Genomic DNA, 10094 nt, shown 5'->3' with positions numbered 1-10094 from the left:
ACTCATGATGTAATAATAGAAGGAACAATTTTATGTGGCAGGTTTAATATTAATTTGTTAATTACCTTTAATAAGCTTGTCTACCTCAATTGAGGGTGCAAGGCTCTTAACCTTCCCGTTTTTTTTTTTTTTTTTTTTCTTTTTTTTTTTTTCTTTTTCTTTTAACAAGCTTGGACGCCCTTGCACCGGAGTTCAGGGACGGGAACCAGTTCCACGCGATTGATTAGGTCGCGTGTGATAAACAAATCGAAATCAACCATTGTGGAGCTTGATGATTGACCAGTGTCTTTCACGCGCTCTGTTGAAAGTGGACGATTGGATACTTTAGATCCTACGGCCTTCTTCTGTGTGGGTTTTTTTAGTCAATCGCTATCCGGGCAAGAGAGTTTTTTTTTTTCTCTTTTTCCTTACAATAATTTGTCTCAAAACTATTTTAATTTTTAAAAATTTTAATTAATACTCTTTTTTTAACTTTTTTTTAAATATTCATTGTTAGCGGTAAATATAAAAAATTAGTATCACCTTCTAATTAATATTGTTTTAGTATCCTTGATCTAAAAAAAAATTATATGTAGTGCATGACAAAATCTTTTATTTATATTTTTCTTTTTCCGAATGCTTCCATCTAAATCTAAAATTTAGTACTTTTTAAAATTCAAAAACAAAAGAAAAATGAAATGGTGCAATTCCGGCTTAAATGGTTCAATTTTATCCATCCAAACATAAAATAATGACCTAGATTAACTTAAGCGATAAAGATGAAAAGTCAAAACTAAATTTACAAAATATTCTCGATACATTATTGATGTAACATACTAATACATTGCTGGTATAATATGTTTCATTATGATGCATCAATAATATACTCTATATCATGTATTTCAATGACATAAATATTATTGTTGTGATATTGCTACACGGTGTTATGCTTGAAACAAATTTTAGATAAATGTTGATATATTATTAATGCACTAATATTTTATACTTGAAATTGCATTTTGATGACCGTGTGATATATTACTAACGCCTATTGAAACAAACTACTATATTCATCATACACCACTGATATACTTGGATTATTATTGAAACATCATTAGTATACGTATCATTGATATACTCTATATTGAGCACACAATGATATACGCACATTATTAGTACGATATGTTTTATATCGAGTATATAAACAACGTAAATACATTACTTATATTACATACTATTTATATAACAAGTTGAATTTACCAAAATTTAATCTCATATATGCTTAGATATTATTATCTTATTGTATTCCTAAAACAGGTATTAACAGGCTTTTAATACTAGAAATAAATAAATGAATGGTATCGATTAATCCTGAAGTCAACGAAAAAAAAGGAAGAGGGGGGGGTGTCGAAAAGGAGAAGATAACGCGCGCTGGAAAGTATCAACGCAGCTCACTGCAATGCGATGCAATGCATGCATGCAACAACAAGTTCAAGAAGAAACGTTACAAACGGCAACGCCACGACGCGGACACGTCCCATTTCTCGTCACGACAGCGTGGACTGACAGCAACATCTTTCATCGATGGATATAATCTCCACCGTCCATTTGAAAAGGGCTGAACTGCAAATTCGGTGGTACTATTCATTTTTACATTGTGTATTAATTTATTTTATACACAACATGAACATGCTTCATGTACCATAGAGACGTGCAAGTTGAGAATTTATCGAAGGTTTCTTCATGGATTTAATTAATTTAAACACTCGAAATTTATTAAATAATTTAAACACCATTTCTTTGTATTTTCTAACAAACAATCGCCAGAAAATTCATCTCAATACATTCATCACTTTAATATCCACATTTGATTTTATCACAACATTAATCTCTTGATTTGTTTACGTGGGGGGTTACCTTCAGGTCTACGGTAAATGGGTGTACTGATGCAAATCGTGCCACTCTCGAACACCATCGCACCCAGCCGCAGCGCTGTCACCGGAGTTATATCCCGCTGCCGCTGCACCCGCCGTGCCTGCCATCATTGAGGAGGGTGCATAAGAATCCCCAAAGAACCACTCATCGGCCGCCGCAGAATCTCCTCCGGCTCCGACCACTGTTTCTTTTCGTGCATTGTTGAAATCGGAAGAATTGAAAGCATCTGGTTTGGAGATCTCGAGATTCCGAAACGAGCCTGGGTTCAGTTCTTGGGCGTGATCTTCAAGTGGGATTGGAGAGGAAACTCCTCTGTTTTTATCAGTGGCGGTACTGTTGTGTCCGCCCAATAGCATAGCCAGCCTCTGTTGCTGCAGCTTCCAGTGGAGGTCTTGATTCATGGAGCTCAAAGATTCGATGGAAGACGCGAGACTCGTGTCCAAATTCAGGGAATTAATGAATCCGGTCGAAGGATTCATGGAATTTGGGCTCCTCGATTGGTCGAGAGAAAAACCTCCAAACTGATCATACAGACCAGTCGACGGAACAGGGGAGAACCCCGAGTTTTGATTTCCACCTAGCTGACTCGATGCAAACCCGTTGACGAAGAAACCCAACCGGCCAATTTCCGGGTTGGACGAACCGGAGTCGTCCTTGGACGTCTGAAGCCTAAACGACGATGATGTTTTGACCTTCTTGTTTCTCCGACAGCCGCCGCCGACAGGAACGTTGCGCAACGCCCCACCCTTAGTCCAGTATCTGCGGCAGGTCTTGCAGAAATGCCTAGGCTGAGTTAGGCTATAGTTGTTGTAGTAACAGAATTTGGTATTGGGCGAATCGCAACGAGGACATTTGAGTGCCTGCTGATGATCTGATGTCAGCTTTGTCTGATCATTCTTCGACCGGCAACCCCCGACCTCTGCTTTTTCCGGCAACATCTATCGAATTCTTGATTATCAATTGGAGACAGAGCTTTTTGGGAGACAAAAATGGAGGGAAGAAGAAGAAGAAGGGGCAGGAAATAGTTGGAGGGGTGCGGTCGGGGTTGTTGAGTTTCGTAGTGAAGATGGCAAAGGGAAATAAATGGGGCGGGAGTCATGCATGGGAAACAAGAGAGGGAAGAGAAAAAGAAGGCTGATGGCTGCCTGTGATTTTCATCAAAGAGGAACCCGTCTGTGATTTTTTAAATTAAATGGGTGAAAGTTGGGTTCTCTTTTTATATTTCTCAGATCTGAATTCTGAACGGAATATACATATTAATCCCATCCAAAAAAAAAAAAATTCAACCAATTGATCATCTTCTCTTGAGATTCATTGAATAATCAAATACATCTGGTGAACCTTGCTTCCTAGAATGGTTCTTGGATTGTGCGTTTCAAATTACATTACACAACAAGTTTATAAATTCATTTAATTTTTCAAATTTTGAAATACCATATTAAATCTTGGACTCTGTTCATCCCAGATTAGAAAATGGTATAGATAAAAGTGTTATTTATAATCATGCAGTGTATGAATATATAATACGTTAAGAGTAGTGGAAAACTGATATTATAAAGAAAATGGGGGAGAGTTATGAAGCAAAGGTGGTGTGGTGGGTGTTTTGGGTAAGCCCAGTAGCGGCAGAAGAAGAAATTAAGGGGAGCAGAGACGAGGTGGTGTCAAGTTCTGCCACTCCAAGCATCTTTGTCTATTTCCCTTCTCTTGTACAGTCCCTTTTCAACCCAATATATGTGTCCCCCCACACCCCTCTCTCTCCCCCTTTCTATCCATCCATCTTGGACCAACTTTACACGCGCGCCTTACCTTTGACAACAGTTTTTTAACCCGCCCATTCATTTTGGTCCCACTCTTCCATTCTAGATTAATTATTAGAAGGGCTGTGTTCTTCGTTTGTTTTTTTTAAAAAATTCTGTAAATATACTGTTTCAAGTTCATGTCCACCGTTACCAGATATTGCATTTTGGCCAATTACTTATAGCCATCAGCTCACGTGAGATCTCACAATCTTAACACTACTAAAAATACCATAATTTATAGACTAGATTTGTGATTTTGAAGGTTTAATAAGGAATCTACATAAAGTTTAACAGAAACAAATTATTATATTTGGTCTGTGCTATATCAGGTTTCTATTTATAATTTTATGTAACATCCACTTGTGGAATGGTGGTAGGAGACATTATTTTGATGTTAATAATTGTATGAATTTAGATGGATACAGAAAGAAGAGGGGTTGGAATGAAGATGATCGATCGCCATCAGCCTGCAATGTGAGACATGGGATTCACACACTCGCGCACTCTTCATTGCTTAGCTTTATCCAATGGGTAAACTTTGTGTGTTTTGCTCTCGGTATGGTCGCCTTCCAAGAGTAGTACGGCTAGGCGTGCTCTGACTCTGCATCTGCAATTGCCAATAAACCCAACCCTCTCTGCCACGGTGCTCTTCTTCGTCTCCTCCTCCTATCCCATTTTGTTTCAATCTGGCTAACACTTTGACATACGGATTATGAGAAAAATATCATTTGGGTAAGGTTCGTAATCAATTCAAAACCTATTCAGATCATTTAAAATCAATTTCGACCATAGTTCTTTGTTTTTTATGTCCTAAATTTTCTAGATTTCTAGCTTTAAGGCATTAACCCAATTATGGCAGCGACAAAGCTTAGGACCAGCAGCTTCTCACATTCATCCAACACGCAGAAGCTCCTCATCACATGCTTTTATTGCGGAATTTTATGGCACAGGGTGTGTTGTTCACAGCCAACCCTTTGTTTATGCTAGCCCATCCAGAGACCCAAGAGGATTCTTGGGTATTTTTATTGGGCCCAGATAGCAAATACGAATTTTGTAATGACTTTGATTTGCGAATGCGCTTCGAATATGCCATATTTTGAATGGGAAGCATGTGGAATGTGTTGGCATTCTGGATTCTTCTACTCTTTCTAGTTTTCTGCGGACATTATTTCAACTTAAGCGTTCATACTGGGGAGTGACGTGTAGGACATTTTAGCATGTGAAATGCGGGTTTCGGCGTGATTTTTTGGTTGACTCGCACACCGTCAACTGTGCCAGATCATACCAAAACTGTCGGTTCCCTCGTACTCGTACACACACTGTTTTTCAACTTTTCCTAGTACTAATAAGAAATTAATGGAAATTTTGCCTTTTTGGTTGGATTTTTATTATTTCAGATTTTGAAATAAAATTCAATCTTTTTTTTATCTTTCAAATTTTTTTAAAAAATAGATGTTCACTCTTCATTTTAAAACAAAATTCTATAATTTAAATGTTTGTTGTTTTATGTTATACAATTATTAGTCTAGATTTAATTATACAACTTCAATGTTTACAAGTTTAAGTATGCTTAATTTTATTTATTGTTTTTATTCGAAAATACGTTAACTATTAAAATATTACCTACCATCGTAAATAAATTCTAAATATTGGTTGAAATTGTAGAGTCAAAAGCGAATAAAAAAATAATTATTTTAACGTCCAATATTAAAATAAAACACATTAATGTTATAACAAATTAAATTAATTTATATGGGGCTTGCGGGGTTGGTAAGTTGCACCAATTTTAAGTTGGTAATTCGTTTATGGAGCTTTATTAATGTCAAACAGCTAAGTTTCCAATTCAAGGACTGCACACCACATTTTTCTCTGTAAATTCTCTATCTCAGTGAACATTTTATTTGCCTAATTTAGCAGTTGAAAAAAAAAATGTATAATTCAAACGGTTGTATTTATATCATATTATATGTTTTAAAATCTTATTCTAAATACTCATATCATAATGTTATTTTATTCAATTCAAAAAGTGAGGATTTACAAGTCAAAATAAAATTAATATTTACAAATTAATATTCACGTACATTTTAGTTAATTAAATTATAACTAAATTTATTAAATACGCACTGAACCTGTAAATTAGTGTATAAATTGTATCCATCCATCTAATCAATAAACCAAATAGATGAATATCAAATTAAAATATCAAATTAAAAGTTGTTTCCACCCTTCCTCCATTATTTAATGCTTTTTATTATAACATGAAAAAGATTCAAAATATTGCAATTCTACCCCTAAACTTTAGAGAATTTATAATTATACCCTTGTATTTAAAGGTAAGTTGTTAGTAGAATCTCATAAAAAACAAAACTCAAAAGGACAGGAATTAGGAGACACTTTTTTTAAAACAACCCTAATTATTCCAATACTAAAATTTTAAATACAAAATACAAATATGATGATGAATGAATCAAACCAACTCAAACTTTTTAATTTATTTATTCAAAATTTTATATATTTTGAAAATTATAAATAAACAAAAACTATTAATTATAAAATAAAATAAAATTTATATTTAGGATAAATTTGAGTTTCCAATAAATTCGAACTACTTTCACGAACCACGAAGCTGGGTCCAAAAAATTATGTGTGGTGGAAGAGAAGTAAATGTCTAAATCAAACCAACGGTATCAGCTGAGCTCACCCATTATGTCAGCTCGATCCGACCGGCACTAGCCCAGCCCAAAGGTGCATTTTTTCTTTTAATAGAAATTTATTATTATTTTTTTATTTATTTAAAAAACGCAAAAGGCCATTCATTATAAAGCCGGCATGTATCGTAGCGAAAGCATTCATTGGGCTTCAAATCTGCAACTGCGACCAAGCACTCCTCCATTGCTGAAGGATCTTCCACATTTTCGTATTCGAGATCTTGTTTCTGTTGCCGTGTCGAAGGAGAGATCACGATGGCGAAATCACCGGCCGAAGAGCACCCTAAGAAGGCTTTTGGATGGGCTGCCAGAGATGCCTCCGGCGTTCTTTCTCCATTTAATTTCTCCCGAAGGTTTGTCTTTCTTCTTCCTATTTCTTTCTTTTCCCCCATTAATGTCAAGAAAATGAAAGATCTGATTTCTTGTGTTCTTAAGACGGTTAATGAAGTGTATTTGTTAGAAGCGTCTGCATGTCCCTTTATTGTACTGCTACTCATACTGCCTTGCCATTTTTTTAATGCCTAATCCCTGGTTATGTTTATTTTGATTCCACGAATGTGGGTTGGTGTTCTTGTTTTTGTTTTATTTAGCGTATTCCAGGGATTCAAATCTACATCTTCTTTTTAAGAATGTTAAATGGACTATGAATATAGATATATATCTTGTGTGGTTGAAGTTGAACCGAGGAAATGTGGTTGCAGAGAAACAGGGGACAGTGATGTAGCTTTTAAAGTTCTTTACTGTGGGATATGCCATTCTGATCTTCACATGTTGAAAAACGAGTGGGGCAATACCATTTACCCTATTGTTCCTGGGTACGTCCTTTTCGGTCTACAGATTTGAATCAGTCCCTTTTATAAGATAGATAATGATGTTCTAAGTTTCATGTGTGGTGGTTATTGGTTTGGATTTGCAGGCATGAAATCGCGGGTGAGGTAACAGAGGTTGGAAGCAAAGTAAAGAATTTCAAGGTTGGAGACAGAGTGGGCGTAGGATGTATGGTCGGATCCTGCCGCTCCTGTGATAGCTGTTCCAACGACCTTGAGAACTATTGCCCAAAAATGATTCTCACCTACTCCGCCAAGGACTCCGATGGCACCATAACCTACGGTGGCTACTCCGACTGTATGGTCGCCAACGAGCACTTCATCGTTCGCATTCCTGACAGCATCCCTCTGCACGCCGGGGCTCCGCTGCTTTGCGCTGGTATCACGGTTTACAGCCCCTTGCGATACTATGGACTTGACAAGCCTGGAATAACAATCGGCGTGGTTGGCCTCGGAGGGCTTGGCCATGTAGCTGTCAAATTTGCCAAGGCGCTTGGCGCTAAGGTCACGGTGATTAGCACCTCGCCTAACAAGAAGCAGGAGGCTATTGAACGTCTTGGGGCTGATTCATTCTTGGTCAGCCGTGATCAAGAGCAGATGCAGGTGAGAATTGAAAGGATCTCATAAAAAATGATTTGAATTTGTATGGCTACTTTTGTTGTGTTTTGATATCATGTTTATTGGCGTAGGCTGCTAAGGGGACGTTGGATGGTATCATAGACACAGTCTCTGCCTCACATCCCCTGCTTCCTCTGCTTTCTCTTGTGAAAACACATGGAAAGTTTGTTCTGGTCGGTGCACCAGAGAAGCCTCTCGAGGTCCCAGCCTTCGCTCTTATTGGGGGTATGTAACCTATTATTAGCTAAACCCTGAAATCCTTTCCATAATAGCTAAACCCTTTTCTCTTACAATATGCAGGTAGGAAAACATTGTCGGGTAGTTGCATTGGAGGGATTAAGGAAACGCAAGAGATGATTGATTTTGCGGCCAAACACAACATAACTGCGGATGTTGAGGTGATTCCGATCGCCGATGTCAACACTGCCATGGAGCGTATGATAAAACAGGATGTCAAATATCGATTCGTCATCGACATTGGCAACACAATGAAGCCTAGCACTTAAAATGACCTATCTGAGAATTTATCGCCCTTCTAATATGGATGTATTGACAGAGCATTAGTTGATGTTCTCGTCTAATAAATCATGTTTTCGTAATTGGGTTATATTAATATATTTAATCAACAAGATAAAACAGAGAGACTGGCTCTTTAATAATCATTAATTAAATGAATGCCTAGTAATAAAAAAATCTGTTAACTAAATCAAAACTAGCCCAAATTACAAGATTAGTACCTAATTGTGTAAGTATTTGCTTTTTTTATTGTACGCCTTCGAACCGTATGTAATCGTACATCACTCCTTGAAAGGGTCCCATATGTCGTCTCTGTGTAAGATAGATAATGTTTTCATCCTCGACCAAATATCCACTTGGAACCTTGAAGTTGAATAACCAATAAAGCCCATGAATCCCATGTCTAGCAATGGCGTTATCCCTTCCTGAGGCCCAATACCCGGTCGAGAAATGAGCCCCTCTGGCCAACGGGTTGTTGAACCGGATTTCGACCACCGCCTCGGTAGTGGAAGCCAAGGCCAACCGAAGCATATAGTTCCCGCTCTGTTTGGGCCCTTGAAGACGAAACACAATCTGCCACGTGGTTGCTTGGTAGGTACCGAAACGGGTGGCTCTGGTGACATGGGCGAAGAACCAATGTCGGCGGTAGTCATCGGTGGCGACGTTGTAGACTAGATCTTGATGGGGAAACAATTCGGCGTAGCGCTCCCAAAGACCGTACTGTCGAAACTTATCTGGGGTATGGATATCAGAATTGTTGTAAAAGCGATTCATGAGGGTGGGCTGGGGATCCGGTATATAGAACTCGGCGGCTGTCCGGTCTGGGACGCCAATCTCCCACAGAGTTGGGCCTTGTCTTGGAGGGTCGTATATGAGTAAGCCGAGGCGGGTGGTACTCCCCAACGTGACAGTGATGTCATTGGCGTACTTGTAATCACCGATGACACCAGGTACCCACGCGTATAGATTGTAGTTTCCAGGCCTAATGTTGTTAATTGAGAAATATCCTTGCCCATCTGCCCGTGTCCAAAACTGATATCCCTGTCAATGAAAATGAAGACAATGGTCAATTACTTCCATCTAATGGAAAATACAATAATTTATCCATTTATATGTGACCTTGCTTTCTGTTTGCCAAGACCCCAATTCCCCGGGAGCTGCAAGGCCAACATACGCAGAATCGCCCCACATCAACCACTTCTTAGCATGTCTGCCAATAAAAATGACGTCGACAGGATTTTATTGTTGAACCTTAAAAGGACAGAGACATGAAAAATACAACGTAAGGAAGTAAAGGGGAGAAAGACGAACCTATCTCGGACTAATAACCGACCGCTTACGGTTCCTCTTTGGTTTGAGGATGGAAAATCTGTGGATCCAACAAAGCTGTATGGCCACTTACTTGTCTCTATCCTCATCTGATTTTAAATTATACCCATTTTTCAGTTTCCCCTTTTTTCCTATAAATAAAGGTCTGATCATAAAAATTAAAAAAAAAAACCTGGTTTTTAGCATCTTCCCAAAGTGAACCGGGTCCAGAACCGACCGGATCCGAGTTTAGATAAATGAAGACCGGTCCGAATACCTTCTTCCATGCCTCTCCCACTCCAAATCTCATGGAAACTTCTTTACCCGCGTAATGCGTACTCACGAACATCTTTTTTTTTTTTTTTTTTTTTTTTTTTTTTTTTTTTTTTTTTTTTTTTTTTTTT

General features: G+C 38.0%; 3 protein-coding genes across 3 annotated transcripts in view; 1 reads left to right on the top strand and 2 right to left on the bottom strand.

The window, feature by feature from the left end:
• Positions 1 to 1780: 1780 nt before the first annotated feature.
• On the bottom strand, positions 1781 to 3077 carry LOC111453645 (dof zinc finger protein DOF5.7-like). Its single transcript, XM_023094824.1, has one exon. The coding sequence runs from the start codon at positions 2850 to 2852 to the stop codon at positions 1905 to 1907; it is 948 nt and encodes a 315-aa protein (XP_022950592.1). The 5' UTR covers positions 2853 to 3077; the 3' UTR covers positions 1781 to 1904.
• Positions 3078 to 6548: 3471 nt separating this feature from the next.
• On the top strand, positions 6549 to 8465 carry LOC111453887 (probable mannitol dehydrogenase). The gene is made up of 5 exons (XM_023095175.1): positions 6549 to 6774; positions 7123 to 7236; positions 7338 to 7851; positions 7938 to 8091; positions 8167 to 8465. The coding sequence occupies exons 1-5, from the start codon at positions 6677 to 6679 to the stop codon at positions 8370 to 8372; spliced, it is 1086 nt and encodes a 361-aa protein (XP_022950943.1). The 5' UTR covers positions 6549 to 6676; the 3' UTR covers positions 8373 to 8465.
• Positions 8466 to 8541: 76 nt separating this feature from the next.
• LOC111453886 (rhamnogalacturonate lyase-like) overlaps positions 8542 to 10094 on the bottom strand; it is a 4583-nt gene continuing 3030 nt past the window's right edge. Inside the window, exons 9-11 of the mRNA XM_023095173.1 lie at positions 9694 to 9800; positions 9502 to 9592; positions 8542 to 9423 (exon numbers count right to left, since the gene is read on the bottom strand). Coding sequence (XP_022950941.1) covers positions 8629 to 9423; positions 9502 to 9592; positions 9694 to 9800 — 993 coding nt within the window. The 3' untranslated portion in view covers positions 8542 to 8628. The remainder of the gene's footprint in view (positions 9424 to 9501; positions 9593 to 9693; positions 9801 to 10094) is intronic.

The sequence above is a fragment of the Cucurbita moschata genome, unplaced genomic scaffold, assembly GCF_002738365.1.
Source record: "Cucurbita moschata cultivar Rifu unplaced genomic scaffold, Cmos_1.0 Cmo_Scf00015, whole genome shotgun sequence".
Taxonomy (NCBI): Eukaryota; Viridiplantae; Streptophyta; class Magnoliopsida; order Cucurbitales; family Cucurbitaceae; genus Cucurbita; species Cucurbita moschata.
The sequence above is the reverse complement of the archived record's forward strand: the minus strand, read 5'-3'. Positions and strand labels throughout refer to the sequence as shown.